Below are 20,277 nucleotides of genomic sequence, written 5' to 3'. Positions count from 1 at the left end.
TGATAAAAAGACAATTTGACAACATCTTGTTGACTAAGTCAACTTTCTCTTAAGGAATGTGATAGGACTATCAAATCAAGTATTTTTATATTGAACGGTAAATGACATGTGGTATATTACTCATTGAATAAAGCTACTAAAACAAATTCAATGTTTCCTGTACTAAAGTGTTTAGCAATGGAAGCCCGCAGACACATGTCAAACCTTCATAATTACCACTGGAACTGCTGTTAGATCACAAAATCCAGAATAGCAAAAAAATCTGGGTGGATTTAAAAATCAGAATATGCTTTATACAAAACCTACCTTTATATGCTTTATTTGTTGATGTTATCTGATGGTAATAAAAGAAAGTAGACTGAGAAAAGACACCTTGGAAGACGGAAAACGTGGAAATAAATGTGGAAAAGAGGAGAGAAATAGCAAAATGTCAAAGAGGAGGAACAGGGGATTGGAGAAGATGGAGCGTTGACCTCTTGGAACTAATGGAACCACAGAGAAGTAAGGTACAGAGGAAACACTCAATGGTACACTTAAGTGGTGTCTTGCACTAGTCGCTGGTGTCTAGAGGAAAGTCCAACACCACCACAAGGCTCACGGTGGAGGAAGACCCTGTGCCCTGTGCGATAGGAATTGTTGTACAGTGCTTGCTCAGGATATTCCTCTAACATGTATTTTTCAGACACAAAATAGAGCTAAAGGCATTTGGACATCCAATAAGCGTGTTTCATCTATAACTTACTTCTCTGTGCTAGAACTAAAGAGAATATGTATGTCTGTAAAAGTTTAGTTTAATCTCCAGAGCGAAATGCTGTGAAAACTACCAACCTGTATTTATCCGACTTTTCCAATAAAAAAATTTAATTTCTTATCACATAGAAAATATATGTTTCTTTAGTTATAAATACAGTATGAGTGTGCTGTAAGTATGCTACCTACCCATGATGGAGACAATACTTCACTTTATACTTTAGATCTCCAGTGGTTCGACCACAAAAATTTCTACTTTTACTTTTGTGATGTTTTATGTGTCTCTATGGACTTATTTAAAGGTAAGCCTGCTTTCCTGTCAATTTCCTTAGTAATTCCTGGCAAATGCCCTATCTTTTTATCAGATCACTTTATACTTTTATTTTTAGATACGCTTCTATTAGATTACCAATAAAATTCTCAACGAGGTTTGGTATTAAATTGAGGTCATGCTGTACCAACAAAATGCACAAAAATCACTACTGATTGTTACAAAGGAAATTTGAGAAATACCAGAGTCTTATGAAACTATTTTATCGTCAAAGGTGCCTAACATTTTGGTGATGAAAAATTACATAATACTTACTCTTGGGTAGAGAACATTTAATTTAGTCATTTTAGTTCAAGATGCTAACAGATTTAACAGACAGATAATAAATCAGAAACCTTTTACACTTGTGAGTTTCACCGCAGACCTGAACCCGCTCATACGTGCACATGTAATTGTCCTAAAGGTTTTTACTGCCCATCTCATGTAAAAATGTTAATGTGAAAATGTGTGTGAAAATAAATAGATTAAGAAATATTGGCGTCGCTGCTACTACATCAACGAAGCCAAGATAACCCAGTTTATAACGAGAAATTAATCATGGCCTAGGGTCCAAACGTAACTTTTACTCCAGAAATAATTTGGATTGTAGACATAAGTATGAGGGGTTGCCCAAAAATAACCAGAGTGTTGACTTTGGTGGAGCTTACATAGTACATGTTTCAGCCCCTAGGTGTGCTCACTGCCAGTTCAGTACGTTTGCTGCTGTCCAGCCAGCTGGTTATGTTCGACTGTAGTAACATTTTTTTGGCACCATTTTTCTATTTTTTTTTATTTAAAATAACTTTAAGTAAGATGTGTCATACTTTTAAACATACCTTAAGAAAAATATTAATTGTCAAAAATATTAACTGTTTACACTAATACCTGAAATTGCTGGTACAATGCTATCGCGTAAACATATACACTCGCAAGCATATATATTTACTCAGCCACACACACATTGCACGTTACAATTTACCCCTACGTGATCTACTTTGAAAGGACTCCACTTACCCGCCCCCATACGTCATTTCATCAAGCAAACAGCTACAGAAGAAATAGACAGAAATGTACATGGAAAGAGAGACAAATACAGTACATTCAGAGTAAGACTATCCTTCACATACATACTTGTACATTTAACACACAAGATCAAATGCCACACACTGATTTTGTAAGGGTACAATTGATTGTAACGTTGCTAAACTAGGGTTGGAATTGTATTCCATTATTTTTCTAAGGGGGGGGGAGGTTTAATGGGTGTTTGATGTATGTAAGATTGGGGGGGGGGAGTGTGGCTACAAATGCAATGGAATGGAATGATTGATTTATTAATATTAATGTGGATTCTATGAGTCTAAGGACCAACTAAATGTTGCCAAAAATTACCGTCTTTATATTTAACAAAAATTTATGTATGACTGTTAGAAGTAAAAATAAAAAGAATACGTACAACAACTTACTTTATTTTGTATACAAATAATATTCAAATAAATATTTTGTACTACAGTAGGTACCTATCTTATTTTTTTACTGTAAAACAATGTTGTGGTAAAAAAAAAAACAGATACAAAATGAAAACTTGTACAATCCATGTCTCATAAGTTGATACTGCCCAAAAACACTAAAATGAAAAACAATACAACTATAACGTAGGCTACCAGTAATGTCATTTTTATTATTTTTTCAGTTCATTTATTGTTACATGATCAGTTTAAACCTCCCTGCCAAAAGTTCAAAGCGTTTAATATCTAAACATAAAACAGTGTTTAAAATAAGTTAAGTCGGTAATAACCTTTTATATAAGTAATACCATAGACAAAAAGAATTAAATTTAAACTGTCAGCCGTATTTTGGTTACCATAGGTTCTGGCACACACCGCTGGGAGCGCCGTGTACTTACGTAGTGCTTAGGCCGTAACTACATGGCGCTCCCAGCAATGTGCGCCAGAACTTATGGTACCTGCAGCACAGCTGACGGTCTATATTTAATTCTTTTTGTCTATGGTAATACACACTTGGGGCTAAAATTTGAAAGACAACTTGATATCGGATGAATGTTAAAAATACCTACTCTTATCTACAAACCATTTGTATCTAAGATAATAGGGTTAAGCCAAATCAAAAGATAGTTAAGACTTTCTCTAAATAATTGTTTTTCACACAAAAAGTTTTATTGTTTATAAATATATAAATCAATAAAGGAAATCACAAAATCGCAAAAAAACTAAACCATTTAATCAAAAGAAGCAATATACATTTTTTTGAAAAACAACCAACATTTGTTCATAAAATAAATAAATTAAACTGGTATTAAGGTAATTTAACTGGTAAAAAGCCAAAGTCATTTGCTAAAGCCAAACTTAGTACTTAAGGATCCGACTCTGAGTCCTGTGTTAATCAATACATGTATTAGTTAATATTACCTAACCCAGATAGTGGTATAAAATTTAATCTTCATTAGTTTAGAAAATCATAACTGTAAACCAACTTAATTGTTATTTTCTTTATAAAATTATATAAACAGAATCTGCAATGCAAAACATGCCACAAAACCAACCGAATAATGCTTTGAAGAAAAATAAACACATACATTTAGAGTCATGGTCAAAGGAAAAGAATTAAAAATATCTGTTGCACAAAAACCTGCAGTGTGTGTAAATGTATGGTTACTTTTATTCAAATAGCCCATAAAAAAAATAAATTAACACTTAGATCCAAACTATAGTAAAAGTGCTCAATGAGTACTGATAATTTTCCTATGAAAGGAAAACAAATGTTGTATTTTAGATCAATTTTAAGAGATCGCAATGAAATTAAGGAGTTTTACAAGATAAAAAAATCAATGGCAGTTAAACAATAAAACATATTTTAACATAAGAGACATAACAATGACATAGGATATATCATACTGCATTTACAACTAGGAATGAACATAGGTCTGCACCTAAATGAAAATGTGGAATTCAAACCTCTGCTTCCAAAAAAATGAGTTTCAATGGTGAGATCAGGCTAGTTTGCAAACTAATACAAATGCATATAATATTTGTATTTTTGCAATCTAAATTTAATTTAGATCTAATTTAAGTTGTGATCAGTGAATTGTCTATAGAACACATAGAGAAATAACAAATGGAACAAACTGTCTTTTTTTTGGAAAACTTGAAACCGTAGAGGATAGTAGTTACGGATTTAAGTTTTACCATGAAGAGGTAAAGTTGAATCTCAACATCCGACCCTTGGATATGATACTTGGTAATAAGACACAGACAGATGAATCATCGGCTAATATCTGAATATTACTGGAATGTGATTCATCTTGTGACAGGCGTCCCATGTCTTTCCATCACAGAGTTAAGTCCGATTCCATCATCCTTTTCTATCAAGTAAAATAGTAATAAAACCAATAATTAGTAGTTACTTCTCACTTTGTGAATAGAACCAAAGAAGGACAACAGACACCAGTCGTCCGTCTGTCGAGTGGCCAATCTCTGCGCACAGCTGTCAAACACAGATGATTCTCACATCTACTTGCAGTTCCCTGTGTGGCAAGCTAAGCTACTGAGCTTACTGAGCAGTCATGTATGGGACCTCGGTGTCGAGGTGGTTTTGTTAGGTCCAGCAGTAGTGATAAGAATGTTTTGTCTTTCATCATCAGCGGGATTATTGGGTACACTCAACAGGAGAAATGTACTACGAGAATTTTATTTGATGAGCAATCTGGAATCGGACATTTCAAGGCTACTTTCGATTCTCAGAGTTTCAAGATGTGCTGCAAACATACGAGACGACAAAAAGAAGACACAAACTATATAAAATGTCAAAAAAACTAAACCGATGGGAGAGGAGGGGGTAACGTCCAGGCACAGATAGTTGCGCTAAATCACTCGCCAATGCTGACGGACCTGGCTGTATTGACACGTTTAACACGTTCGCTGCGGTTGCATGATGACCGTCCGCTGCTGGGAGAGCGGGCAGCTAATGAGCTGTGTGGATGAGTGCGGGAAAATATTTGAATTCAGTTTCATCAAATAGTAGAGGCATATTTTAGCATGTACTGTTAAGTCCCAGTCAATGTGCACGTAGTTTTACAAAAACCCAATAGGTAACAGCACTAAACAAAAGTGCTAGCCGGCCCTCAGTATTGTCAAATCGAGGAAAAAGCAGGGGCAAGTACCCGGATACTCTTTCAAAACATACGGCAAAAAAGGGATCAAGCAAAGTTTTGAGATTAGGTTCCTTCCACAATGCAACTCATTCAGTATCGTTATTCTATTCCATATCATAAAATTTCTAACATGCTACAACGACGTTGTTCATATAACAAGATAAACAACGCCAACAAAGCGAAAATAAAGCCCTGTTCATAATATTAATATTGGCGGTAACCTCAACAAACAAGAAATTAAAAACCCACTAACCTAAACGTGCATGCTAAGGCACAATATACGTTTCCTTCTCAATAGCTAGACGAAATATAATCGCATTACAATATCCATGACAAATGTCTTGGCATGTGCAGTAAAGGTGTTGACAAACAGGGTAACATTAGTGATAACTTTTTTTGGTGCGCAGATGTTGGCCTCCCGTTTGTTTTGGGCTTAATACATTTTCCGTTCATATTTCAAACTTGCATGCCAAGCAAGATTATAGAAGAGTGTTTAGTGTGGAAACCAGCCTATCAGAAAATAACATACCATAGAAAAAGCAGGTGACAAATCAAAAGCGCTATGGAGAGTAATAAATTCAAAGAGGAAGAACAAGAACATAATCACACACGTAGACGGATAGAACATAGAAGTAGTTCAAAGATCTAAGAAGGGGAACGTAATATCTAGGCTGGGTCTTAAAGCAACATTTAACTCAATGTATAAGTGAACAAAGATTGATCGATTGATAGAAGGGTGCTTAGTTTGGAAACTAGCCTGTCTATTAAAAAAAAAAATCAAAAGTGAACTCAAATCAATTAGTAAGAGAAAATAAAATCAATAACTGGGTGCTAAAAGAGCTAGATGGTAAAAACAGTTACATAGGAAAGCTCAACTTATTGAAAAAATCATGATTATTTAAAAATTCTTCGTTAAAATAAACTATGCAGCTATGCGTACCTCAAACTTGGCATGCTTTTCCCCTTCACTAGGTTTGTGACAGGTCGAGGCTTTGGGTCGAGGAGTTTGTTGACAGGTGAACCAACACGAGCGAGGTGTTCGTCTCCCGTGTCTAGGCTACGGTGGTACTCCTGTGATATAGAGTAACATAGAGTAAGTTTATCAGAGTCATAACGGATAAACAAATTACCAAATAAACCGATTTCACTGATTTTTGAGATGGATACAGTTTAAAATATGGCTTCAGAAAGTCTCTGCGATACAGAGGTACGTTTCCTTTTTGAAGGTGTTCCAATTTTTTTGTTATGACCTTGTCTCAAAAAAGTCTCTGATCAAAACAAATTTTGCTTGATCCGAGATTTTTTGAATCTCAAAAATTTGAGACCCGTCCATCCCTACATTTGTCCTACCGCTGGATTGTAAACTTTAGAATTACACATTGTACAAATCGGTTAAGTGGGACGGGTAAAAAAGGTATATTACGACACAAAAAGAAAATATAGGAAAAATATTGACAGTAACAAATGATAAAATTACAGAATTCCTCCAGTTCGAATACTGTTTGTGATGCAGTACACAAACAAAGATTACCCGACACCATAACTTCAACAACCCTTCCAACTATTTCCGCTCTTAAACTGGTTATGAAATTGTAGCTGAAAAATTCAAAAACATTTTTTGTGTTGGTAGTTACATTGAGGTTAAAAGGCACGAACCTGATCGTCTAGAGATTTTGTTTCCATCTGGCCGATCCTCTCCAGAGCTTTGTCTGATTTTGACAGCAGTTTGGTTTCCACGAAAGCCCTCAAGTCAGCCATTTTCATTTTCTTCTTCCCCTTCTCACTAGAGCGCCTTGTATGTGAGGTCTTGTCTTCGTTTACTTTGTGTACCGTGAATGGGGCTTCTGCAATGACAGTAGAACCATATTGAAACCTAACCACTTTAGACACAAAATAGTGACCACTGTTTTATATACCATTACTGTATGTGTTTAGATCTCAATATAGAATGATTTGTTTACCTGAACTGAACACTTTAGTCTGTGCAACTTTCATTTTTTTCTGTCATGTTTTTATTCAGTCACCTTGTGTTACTGTTGGATTAATCCATGCTAGTTAACTCTTACAACTCATGCAACACAAAGTTCATAAATTCAACCTGTAACTAGATTAATTTGTTGTGGTTTAATGTAACAGCGCAACTCAGTTATTCAGCTAAAAGGAATCACAACATGCATGTGAAACCTTCAATTGTTAACTCTTCATCAAATTAAAACTTCATATAATTTGTCTAGCAAATTTTGAAATTTCTACAACAGTTGACTAAGCATAAGCAATGTGAGCTATTTCTATAAGAAATAAATTTGACATGAAACAACTTTTTGAATGTAGAGACAACGAATAATCTGAAAACAATTATTTGAAAAGTAATAGAGTTCAGCGAAGAGGAAATTTTCTCAACCTACTGAAGAAGTCCTACAGCTTGTAATATCAGTGCTGTAATATTGCAAAAAAGGTATTAACCTCTAGAATACAACTGGCTTTCCTTTAAAATGCAACCAAATAAATCTGAAAGGAATACCTCTAACCTGCAAGGACGTTTATGTCTTTTGGTTCAGGAACTTCAATGAAGTCCTTATTCTCCTTCTTCTTGGTCTCAGGACTCTGGTAGAGAGAGACCTCGATCTTGGGTATCGGCAAAGAGTTGCTGCGACGGCGAGACTGCTGCTGGCTGATGGACCCCTCGCTGAGCTCCTGCAATCTGTCGGGGAAGATTGTATGCTTGAGGGGTATTCACTTTTTGTTAAATGTTTTATATTACTTTCTCCTTTTATACATACACTAGTATAGATAAAGTATTGTTTCTGTCAAATTTGTCAATTTTGTTGAGTTTTGGGTGGAATAATTTATTTTAAGTCCCAGTGAATCCCTAAAAGTGTTTTATTAAGTGATGTCTGTGTGTGAAAGAAAGTGTGCAGAGCTACACAGACCTGTGGTCCAATTTTTAGAAAAAATGATTATGTCACTAATCTAAGACATCTCTAGATGTTTTTATAATTTTGATTTTTAAATTGAAATCCATGTTTTAACACCTGAGCTGTAATATAATTAAAAATAGGTGTTTACCTTTTAGTCTATAGCTCGATCTGTTGAAACCTTTGTTACAGCCGTTTCAGCATTATAATGCCGTCCTAAGACGTTGAAAATCAGCTGGAGTAGCGTAGTAGTTGAAAAACACAACACAAAATGCCGGTACCGACAGGCCGGTTTAATTTAATTTTTGTATATACATTAAATGTATATTTTGTGTTGTGTTTTTCAACTAAGATGACGATCCAGCTCCAAAAACTCCAGCTGATTTTCAACATCTAGAATGGCATTACAAAGCCGAAACGGTTGTGACGAAAGTTACATCAAATGGAGCTGGAGACAAAAAGGTAAATACATATTTGTTATGATTTTTAAAGGTAATTTTTCTATAAAAACTCATAAAATAACAGAAAAAATGTATTTTTACGAAACAGCTGGAACGATGTTGATTAAAATTTGGTATGTTATGGTCCTTTTTGCAGATCAAATCTTAAAATGACAATTTTCCAACGTTTTGGTGGTTTGAGATTTGAGATTCTGTTAGATAACTAGAGTAGAACCTCTATTAACGTCTCTTAACCCTAGGGACCGGGAGCGTGACGGTTAAGCGATTAGACAGATTTCAGAAATCCTGTAATAAATGTGTACAGTAAGTATATTTAAAATGTTTTGAAGGAAATTAAACCCTGTGCAAGTGAATAATATGTATACTCGCAAGAGCAATACAGAACTGTTATTTTGTATGTTGTTGTACTTGTGTTATTTTGTACAGTGAAATAAAATCATCATTTAAAAATAATCAACTAACTGATGATGAAGCAAAACAGTCACTGTGCCACTTATGTAACTCACCTATGATAAAGATACTGCAAAGCCCAGAACACCCCTTCCTCGGGCCACTGAGATATGAAGAGACATCGCAGCACGGCTACGTCAAGAAATGTAGCTGCAGCGATGTCATTGACTGGGGGACCTCCCCTTCCCCTTGCTGACGGGGTCCTGGGCAAACAGTTTAACTGGAGTGAGGTCAAAATTTTCCCACAAAAAGTAATGTTGAATTTTTTAAAGTCTTTCAGTTTTTCAGTATAAATATTCAGTCGAACCTCTATAAAACGAATTTTAAGGGGTAGGGGCAAAATTTGTATTATGAAGGTATTCTTAATAAAGAGGTTTATTTTATCAAGGTTTAATACTGCTGTTATTCATCTTATAGAGGTTTCTCCTTGCTCTGGGACAATGACTGGGGAAGGAAGAGGGATAGGTGGGGTTTCATGTTAAGACAAGCTTCTGTTTGTTTTGAAAACTACGTACTATGGAGGTTAAGATAATGAGAAATTCGTCTTATAGAGGTCGCATTCGTCAGGTTTTGTGCTAAGAATATTTGTTGTATAGAGATCAATCAGTCCTAGCTCATGTCACAAACAAAATCGTCTTACCTAATAACTACATTGTACAGAGCTGTTTTTAGCATTGACCTTTATGAAAGTTGCAAGGGGATTTAATTTGTCTTACCAAAGAATTAGTTTTACCGTGGTTCGTACTAAAGTAGTTCGACTGTACTTCAAAAGTGTGTAAGGTTCTTGCTTCATCAATTGTTTTCACTGTGGGGGAAACGGAAGAAACTGTAGTGACCATTTCCACATTAAAGAAATACATTTTTTGGCTAGATTTCTTTTAGCTTACATGTTAAAAAGAGTTTCCATTTTCATTTAGACAATTTTCATTCAGTGTTTCCACACAACCCAAACAAAAATCCCCTGACCGGACATAGAAAATCCTGTTTTATCCCGCATGAGTTCATACAAATTTTGTTCAATCCTGAGTGATATTTTAGATGAATCACAATAAAATTACACTTTAAACCTTGCGATAATTTTAAGCTAGAAAATTTTAATTAATTAAAGTTAGCATTTATCTAGAAAGCAGGAAAGAAAGACAATCATGCGTCAGAGCCTAAAATCTTCCTTGTATAAGATTATTCTGCATACAATTTTCATCTTGTGCAAGGTGTAAAAATCTTGTTTTTGTGATAAAAAAATCCTGCGTATTTTGCTCTGTGTGATTCACTGTCATGCATAACAAAACTGAATTCCAATCAACCAAAAATCTCACCCTGTAGGTTGAGCTTGAGGCTTCTGGCGTGGAATCGTAGGAGTGGCAGCCACCCTCTCGTACGTCACTGTAGGCACCTTGGTAATACGAGGCACAGGCACCTGAACCTGCTTGATACTGGTAGACGTGTGCGCCTACAAGTCATACATCATACATGATTCTTCCATCAGTGGTCCTCTGAGAAGGAATTGGGTGGATCAGGATTAATCTATCAATTTAAATCTAATTCAGCAACCTTTTCATGGAGGTTTTGATGTCATAGAAACTTGACTTCACTTAATACTTTTGGACCTCCGACTTTAATTTTTGGGGATGTGAAATTAATTGTAAATTTTCTGACAAGGCATCAAATAGCTTTATTCCAATTGGCTATAAATGATTTAAGTTAATTTATGTTGAATCGATGTGTGTCTTTACAGGGTATTATTGCCATGGTATATTAAAACTGTTTTAATACTTTATGCTACAAACAGTTCGAAAATGAATAGTGAAAGACTGTAAGAAGGCCAAGTTGTTTGCATTTATACATCTGGTCTGAGGTAACATGCCTGCGATACCCTTTATACCAAAGCCCCACTAGAAAAACAGGCCATGCTGCAGGATCCATGACTTCACACTTGTGGATAGATTCACTGTCATCCCATATGTTTTAGGTAAATAAGCTGGCTGTTTACGTCAAACAACTTTAGTACAACTATCCACCACTGTGACGTGTTGCGCTGCCCACGCTGCAGCATGGCCTTGTTTAAACCTAACCTAGATTACACAGCTGATTTGACCATCCATCAGATATAAATGTATATTATTCATTCTGATAGCCCCTGGACTACGAATAATGACTTATATAGGCTTACCTCCGTCAGTAGTCCAAAATTGTGTCTTTTTCAACTAATGTTGTTCAAAGCTTACATGTTTCGTTGCACTGCAACATCGTCAGAGCTTTTTGTCAAAAACATCAAATGATTTATACATAAAACAAAACACGGAACACGAAACATTTAAACACGTAATAACACGATAGCGCTATCGACACGGCACGGCAGCGGTTGTAGGTAGACTGGACACGGGTTAAGTAACTTCGTCCCGTCCTTCTCTGTTATCAGCTCGGTGGTCAGCTGTTCTAGATGAGATAACGGTGTTGAAGAGGGAGTGGGACTTGAATTGTAGTTTATCATTGAGGATGTATTCCTTGTGTTCTTCGTTTACGTTCATTTTATATATCTCATACTCCTCAAGTGTGTCCAACTTATTACCTTTCCCGCAAAAATGTAGAACTTCCAAGCCGTTCTTAATATCACTCATTGAGTGATTACAATCTACAAGATGTTGAGCAAACGCGGATTTTTGTTTATGGTGTTTAGGATCTGGTCGGTGTTCTTTATATCGTGTTTGAAAGGCACGACCTGTTTGCCCTATGTATTTGCTAGGACAATCCGGACAAGATATCCTATACACGCCGGTCTTATCTACTTTGTCACCTATCTCAACTTTATTTGCCAACACGTTCCTGGTACGGTTTGTGGTTCTGAAGGCTAGTTCAATGCCTTGTTTAGCGAGTTCTTTCTTTAATGCGTGTTGGATAGTGTGACTATATTCCACGCAGACATATTTTTTCTTCTCTGAGCTGTCAATCTTCACACCTTGTTTGTTTTTATGTTTTTTGATGAGCCTATCTACCAAACCGCTTTTATAACCATTGACTGTAGCTATATGTTTTATAATTTTGTATTCAATCTCATAATTTACTGCATTTAACGGAACTGTTAACATCCTATGGATCAATGAATTAAATGCTGAAATTTTTTGAGAATATGGGTGGTATGAGGTATTGTGGATAGTTTGTGCAGAAGTAGTTGGTTTCCTGTAGATGCTATAATCGAAACTGTCAACATTCTTCCTTATGGTTAAATCTAAAAAATGTATGCAGTTCGATTCTTCTGTTTCAAGTGTGAATTCTAATTTTGGTGCTATTTGATTTAAATATTTGAGGAGGAGGTTTAATTGTCTCTTGTTGCCATCAAACAATACAATGGTGTCATCCACATATCTATAGTACATGAGTATTTTATCTTTATATTTGTTTTTATCTGAAAATATGTTATTATTTTCAACGTGATTCAAGTAGATATCAGATAAGATACTTGATAGTGGCGATCCCATAGCAAGGCCGTCGTTCTGTAAATAATATTTACCATTAAAAGTAAAATAGTTTTGACGGAGTACTTCAGTTAATAGTTGTAACATTTCATTTATTGCTTCAGGTAGTAAGTTTGAATGTTTATTTAGGTTGTCATGAACGATGTCCAATGTGGTTTTCAATGGGACATTGGTATACAGGTTTACAATGTCAAATGAGGCAAGAGATTGGTGCATTTTTATTTTAAAGTCTTTCGTTTTATTTATGAAATCGTAGGTGTTTTTTAGGCTATGATTGTTTTCAAGAAACTAACCTCACTTATAAATGCGCAGAAGGATAAATTGACAGCTGCTCTTTTCGACTTCGAATTTTTTCCAAGTACAGTAAATAACACTTCAATCAAGTTTGATGACGATGAAATGAAACTTCTCGATAAAGGGCTAAAACATAACCTCCCAAAACTCGGTAAAAAAGGCATGTTTAATGAAGTAATAAACGCTGAAATGGCAATCAAATCTATCGTTAATGAAGATGACAGAAACGAGGCTAGGTTAATAATCACACGCAAATTAAATAGAAAACACAGGATAGGCAATAGAATCTTACTTCCGTCACAAAAAATGGAGTTAAAAGCTTTACAAAACATTAAAACTAAGTTAAATGACAATGACGCTATTCTATGTAAAGCTGACAAAGGCAATACAACTGTAATAATGTATAAAACTGATTACAATGTCAAAGTGCAAAGTTTCATTTCTAAAAACGACATAATTGAAATAGACAAGGATCCCACGAAATCATTTCACACCAAAATAAAGAAATTGGTCAACCAGAGTAAAGTGCTATTTACTGAAGATGACATAAAATATCTACGTGTCATGAACCCATCCCCGCCCATTTTACGTGGCCTACCTAAAGTCCATAAAGAGGGTATTCCCATCAGACCCCTAGTAGACTATACAAGCGCTCCTACTTATAAAATAGCCAAGAAATTAGAATGTTTATTGAAAGAAAATATTGTCCTTGAAAACAATCATAGCCTAAAAAACACCTACGATTTCATAAATAAAACGAAAGACTTTAAAATAAAAATGCACCAATCTCTTGCCTCATTTGACATTGTAAACCTGTATACCAATGTCCCATTGAAAACCACATTGGACATCGTTCATGACAACCTAAATAAACATTCAAACTTACTACCTGAAGCAATAAATGAAATGTTACAACTATTAACTGAAGTACTCCGTCAAAACTATTTTACTTTTAATGGTAAATATTATTTACAGAACGACGGCCTTGCTATGGGATCGCCACTATCAAGTATCTTATCTGATATCTACTTGAATCACGTTGAAAATAATAACATATTTTCAGATAAAAACAAATATAAAGATAAAATACTCATGTACTATAGATATGTGGATGACACCATTGTATTGTTTGATGGCAACAAGAGACAATTAAACCTCCTCCTCAAATATTTAAATCAAATAGCACCAAAATTAGAATTCACACTTGAAACAGAAGAATCGAACTGCATACATTTTTTAGATTTAACCATAAGGAAGAATGTTGACAGTTTCGATTATAGCATCTACAGGAAACCAACTACTTCTGCACAAACTATCCACAATACCTCATACCACCCATATTCTCAAAAAATTTCAGCATTTAATTCATTGATCCATAGGATGTTAACAGTTCCGTTAAATGCAGTAAATTATGAGATTGAATACAAAATTATAAAACATATAGCTACAGTCAATGGTTATAAAAGCGGTTTGGTAGATAGGCTCATCAAAAAACATAAAAACAAACAAGGTGTGAAGATTGACAGCTCAGAGAAGAAAAAATATGTCTGCGTGGAATATAGTCACACTATCCAACACGCATTAAAGAAAGAACTCGCTAAACAAGGCATTGAACTAGCCTTCAGAACCACAAACCGTACCAGGAACGTGTTGGCAAATAAAGTTGAGATAGGTGACAAAGTAGATAAGACCGGCGTGTATAGGATATCTTGTCCGGATTGTCCTAGCAAATACATAGGGCAAACAGGTCGTGCCTTTCAAACACGATATAAAGAACACCGACCAGATCCTAAACACCATAAACAAAAATCCGCGTTTGCTCAACATCTTGTAGATTGTAATCACTCAATGAGTGATATTAAGAACGGCTTGGAAGTTCTACATTTTTGCGGGAAAGGTAATAAGTTGGACACACTTGAGGAGTATGAGATATATAAAATGAACGTAAACGAAGAACACAAGGAATACATCCTCAATGATAAACTACAATTCAAGTCCCACTCCCTCTTCAACACCGTTATCTCATCTAGAACAGCTGACCACCGAGCTGATAACAGAGAAGGACGGGACGAAGTTACTTAACCCGTGTCCAGTCTACCTACAACCGCTGCCGTGCCGTGTCGATAGCGCTATCGTGTTATTACGTGTTTAAATGTTTCGTGTTCCGTGTTTTGTTTTATGTATAAATCATTTGATGTTTTTGACAAAAAGCTCTGACGATGTTGCAGTGCAACGAAACATGTAAGCTTTGAACAACATTAGTTGAAAAAGACACAATTTTGGACTACTGACGGAGGTAAGCCTATATAAGAGATATAAATGGCTTATACAAATTATTTCTAATTAGTTGAATTACAGTTTGAGAAGTTAATTTTCACTTACATTGTTTCCCGAGGAGTGAGTGAACTGCACAATAACCTGAAACTGTCAAAAACGTCGTCAAATTATTTCAGATTTAATTATACAGGGTTTTCATAAATGAATGGTGCAGTTTTGAATGCTTATAAAATAATTACTGTGCGAGGTAAAAAAAAATGGTTGGCACCTCTGAATTCTTCAGCTCATTTAGTTTTATTACTCTGTCTTAGAAAACAGCTGTTTCATTGTTGTTGGTTAAATTGTGCAATAACCTCAAATATTCGATTCTGATCAAAAAACATGTTTTCTGATCAAGAGAAAGCCAAGTGTGTGCTGTTGTTGAGTGAATTAAGGTCTGTTGTTTTAGTGCAAAGGGCTTTTAGGGGATTATTTAACAAAGCTCCACCTCACAGAAATAACATTACGCGCTGGAGTAAACAATTCGTAGAAACTGGATCGGTACAAAAACGGAAGACTTCTGGGAGACCGCCTGTATCAGAGGTAACAATTCAAAACGTTAGCGAATCTTGTCTTAGAAGTCCAAAAAAATCTCTTCCACGTCGGAGTCTGGAGCTTGGAATCCCAGTGACAACTCTGCATAAAATTTTGCATAAAAGGCTGCATTTTCATGCGTATAAAATTCAACTGTTGCATGGTATCAAACCGAATGATAAAAATAAACGTGTGGAGTATGCAACTTACATCTTAAATCAGATTGAAGAAAATGAATCATTTTTAAATGATGTAATGTTTTCAGATGAAGCAACTTTTCATGTTAATGGATGTGTTAATAGACACAACGTTCGAATTTGGGGTTTTCAACGTCCTCATGAGATCATCGAAAAAATCCGAGACACACCAAAGGTAAACGTCTGGTGTGGACTGACTAAAAACCAAGTAATTGGACCTTTTTTTCTTTGCCGAGAAAAGTGTTAATGGTAATGTGTACCTGGATATGCTAGAAAATTTTTGTTTTCCTAAAATTGACGAGTTTGATAATGTCAATATGATGTATTTTCAACAAGATGGAGCACCAGCCCATTATAAGGACTTTGTTCGTGTTGCTTTGAATAACAAGTTTGAACAAAGATGGATAGGTCGAGGTGGCCCAATAGCATGGCCTCCTAGAAGCCCGGATTTGACTCCATGCGATTTTTTCCTGTGGGGATACGTAAAAAACATCGTATATTCTCAGAAAATCCGTGATGTTGCTCATTTAAAGGAAAGGATTTATGAGGCAGTATCATCGGTTACAAGAGACATGCTGCACAGCGTATGGGCCGAGATCGACCATAGATTAGATGTCTGCAGAGCTATCGTTGGTGGACACATTGAAATGTAAAATGCATCAGTATATAAAACTGTTTTTAATGGAGATTCTAATGAAATAAATATTTTTAATGTACTTTATATAGTTTTCTTTTAATTTAAAGTTAAAATTGCACCATTCATTTATGAAAACCCTGTATCTAACTATTAGAACTATATCAATGAAATTTGTTTATGTCAAATTACTCCAACAAGACAAAAAACCAGATCAAAAATATCCTAAACAATCAATTGGTAAATGGAAAATTGTCATTTTAAAATGTCTTATGATTCGCAATTGGTATATAAAATAAATTTTGTACACATGGGACGAGGAATTATACTGTATTGGCATACGATATGCGTTCTGTTAATAACTGTTCTCCAAATAAAAATCTCTACAAAAAAACTCTTTAGTAGGTAATACAATTTGTTTCCAAAAATAGAAAACATAAATAGTACTAATACGAGAAATAGAACAGTTCAAAGTAAAACTATCCAATGTGCATTTTAAAATTAAAATATCCCTGCATACAGATTATTTGCAAGAAATAAGAAATATAGGTTATTTAAACCATCAAAAGTATTCTCTAATTCTCTTTAACAGCAACGATCACTGCTATTAAGCCATTGGTGGATTTATACAGAATATAAAAACACAGACGATAAAAGTACTTTGGTTTTCTGCAAACAGGAAGTTGCAGAACAATATTAACAACTTAAAATTATAATAGGCTTTTCTTTATCTAAACCCTACTAAAATATTCAAAACAGGGCCTACAAAAAATACTTAACATATGTACACAAAATTCCTAGCCTAAACTTAAATACACCACTTGTTTAGCAATTTTCAGAAAATAAAATGGTTTGCACACATAATGAATTGCTGTGAAGGGTTCTCAGGTTTTTTCTAGCTTTTTCAAATCACTTATTAGCTGACAAGAGATCAAATGTATATAACTATAAAGGTTCCTACAACAAATATCAACGTGCATTACTTATTTTCTACTTATTATACTCCGTCACAAAATTTAGGCGGTTTCAGGGGAAATTTCCCACTACTTTTTTTTAACTTTTTTTCACTTAGGGTACTCCCTAGGGAATAAAATAGCTACTTTAGATCCGCATCGCAATGGTGCAATATGGAGAAAAATAAAGTTCATCACACGGACAAAAAGTGTCTTTTCAATCCTCACTCATTTCTTGACATCAGCTTTCTGTCGAACGTAAAACTTGAACACGAGTCAAAAAGAGTCACTTTAAACCCTAGTGAGGATGAATATACTATTTTTACCCTACAGTAGTTTTGTGCATACAGTATAACAATCAAAATTTCAAAGCAGAAGCACAAGCAAGAATGATATTCAAACAAAACAGGACATGCTCAAAAAAAGGGTGATAGTCGGTGTCAAAAGCAGTACCAAACAAGACAGTAAAATTTTGAACAAAAGGTTGCCAATAACATAAATAAACCCTTCCCAGACAGGCGACTTTTATAGCCTAGGGCCAAAAGATTATACAAATAAAATATTAATTTTCATTATTTGTTTCTTTTTATACCTTTATACATCAAATAAACACAATGGAACAGCTCATACTATCAAAATAAATTTTTAACTAGTTAGTATACACAAAAAAATTGTGAGGATATATACGCCACCCGTCCGCGGATGAGCAGAAAAATGGAAGATATATCCTCTGCCCGTTTTTGAAATCCAGGACTATTTACGTTTTAAGAGATTGTACATATCACTATTTCATGCGCCAACAAAGTGGTGTTGCTTGCGCAACATTGTGGGTGTGGGGGGAGCGCAGGAGAGGGTGGCGGGTCACTTTCAATGTCGCAACCGTTACGGAGAGCGTGGGGATGTAACACCATAGTAGCCCGAGAAAAAACACCAGCCAGGCTGTCTGAAGGTAAGGCGGATACATCCGTTTCCCTTCCGGAAACCCATATGTGTATATACCTGCCATCCGTCCTTTATCACCCGTCTGCGAAGGGTTAATAATTATAACACCACAAAAGAATTGTTAACAGAATTGTTAATTGTACAATTCAAAATGCTGTAACTATAAGATGTTTACGTTTTGCGCCCACAACTAATAATATAGAGTAGTATTAGAAGAGGTTCAAATTGTACAAGGACTGCCCTTAAGGTCTCCAACTACTCAAGGAAAAGAGGAAGCTGAGGCAGACAAAGACAAAAAGGTAGCTGTCCCTGCTCCAATCAAGGAGGTGCATGAAAACTGAAAAGGTTACCCCATGCCAAAGAAACCCAATAGAGAAAGTTCACATCTTTTCATAACCAATCCTTTCAGGCTAAGCCTGAGACAATCTGTCAAGACTTTATTGAGGCAATCTTTTGCTAAGTCTTATTTGTATTTGTCCTAGGGTTTTCCCAGAGTCCTGACCTCATTTACCCAGCACCGGACACCTGACTAGCCGGGGGTCACCTGTCGCAACGCTCTACATCCATGCCGCACTTCCTGACCAAGGGACAAAGTGGCTGGCTCACGACCCACTGAGAATACTCATTGCACAAAGCACAAATCAACCCCTGCAGCACAACTGGCGCACTTCCAGGCTCTCCTAATTAGCAATAGCAATTTATTTTTGCAGCATTAACAAGCCGGAAAGGCTGCAGTCCTACTCCAACCCGCATGGGGAAATACCTCATTTGATTACTTCAATTACAACAATAATCTCTAAAATAACTTCAATTAACTATACGACTGATAAAGGAATACAAATGTAGACTACGTAGGAAAATGCAAAAAATGGAAGTTAAACATGCAATGTGTTCATGCTACTTCAAAAAATGAATGAAAACATGGAAATTTTACAAAATGTAATAATTTGTCCTTCTTGGGTAACACCTTAAATCTTGTTTAAATCACAGGCTTTCTTGGCACAGATGGTTGTTCCTTTATTCTTTCTGAATGTTTTGTTCATACAAAATATTCTTCTAGCTCTGATGAGTTATATAAAAATAGGTAAGACTACATTTCTCAATTACTTATTCTGCATTAGACCTCATTCAAAGACCTTTGCAGCATTGAATAATTCACAATTTTTTAGTTCGCTCCTTTTCATAACACTCTTTTTAGCATCTAATCTCCGTTTTTGCGACTCAATAATTTTTAGGCCAACTATGAATGAGCCTTAAGCTACGTTTGACTGTTATCGAGTTTTATATTGGCTGCCTGAATAGTTGCCGTTATGATAGTTTTTCATCCTTAGTGGTAGTATGCTCATCCGTGGTGATAATGGCTTTTTCCGTATTCAATAGTTTCAGCATAGTTAATTTTTTTTATTACCCATCTCTGGTAACAAAAAATATATTGAAGTATAGTATGTAATCTTCTATCCAAAATATTTATCAGTGCTGGATAACTGATTCACCGATGGTTTTATGTTTTTCCAGCTGTTTTGCCCACCCAATTTAAATATTTTTTCCTTTAACAATCTTCAATCACCTAAGATAATTTTTTTTACTGGTGTTATGGTGAATATTATTCCTTAAACCAAGTCGAACATATCACATTACCTATTGCAATAAAGTATGCGTTCTTATTTTCACAAGTCACTGCAATCAACGTTATATCAAAAACAATTTACATCAGTATCAGAATTCCGAAATTGTCAAATATTTCTTATTTTGTGTCCAACACAAAAAATCAATAATTTTGAGGTTTTTTTTTTTAAATGCTGGAGATAAATTTAAGAATGAGGAATAAACAATTACAGATCAAAAGATTTACACTTACTAACCGGTGTGAAGCTCTTAAT

General features: G+C 35.2%; 1 protein-coding gene across 1 annotated transcript in view; it reads right to left on the bottom strand.

Moving 5' to 3' along the window:
- The window catches only part of LOC128991485 (protein unc-80 homolog), a 113,086-nt gene that overhangs the window by 76,200 nt on the left and 16,609 nt on the right, over positions 1–20,277 (bottom strand). Inside the window, exons 11-17 of the mRNA XM_054414405.1 lie at positions 15,204–15,245; positions 10,371–10,504; positions 9,111–9,257; positions 7,757–7,929; positions 6,885–7,072; positions 6,169–6,299; positions 2,075–2,107 (exon numbers count right to left, since the gene is read on the bottom strand). Of these exons, the coding sequence (XP_054270380.1) occupies positions 2,075–2,107; positions 6,169–6,299; positions 6,885–7,072; positions 7,757–7,929; positions 9,111–9,257; positions 10,371–10,504; positions 15,204–15,245 (848 nt within the window). The remainder of the gene's footprint in view (positions 1–2,074; positions 2,108–6,168; positions 6,300–6,884; positions 7,073–7,756; positions 7,930–9,110; positions 9,258–10,370; positions 10,505–15,203; positions 15,246–20,277) is intronic.

The sequence above is a fragment of the Macrosteles quadrilineatus genome, unplaced genomic scaffold, assembly GCF_028750875.1.
Source record: "Macrosteles quadrilineatus isolate MER2022 unplaced genomic scaffold, UCM_ALF_1.0 Scaffold_4__1_contigs__length_99947679, whole genome shotgun sequence".
NCBI lineage: Eukaryota > Metazoa > Arthropoda > Insecta > Hemiptera > Cicadellidae > Macrosteles > Macrosteles quadrilineatus.
This window is presented reverse-complemented; position numbering and strand designations above follow the sequence as displayed.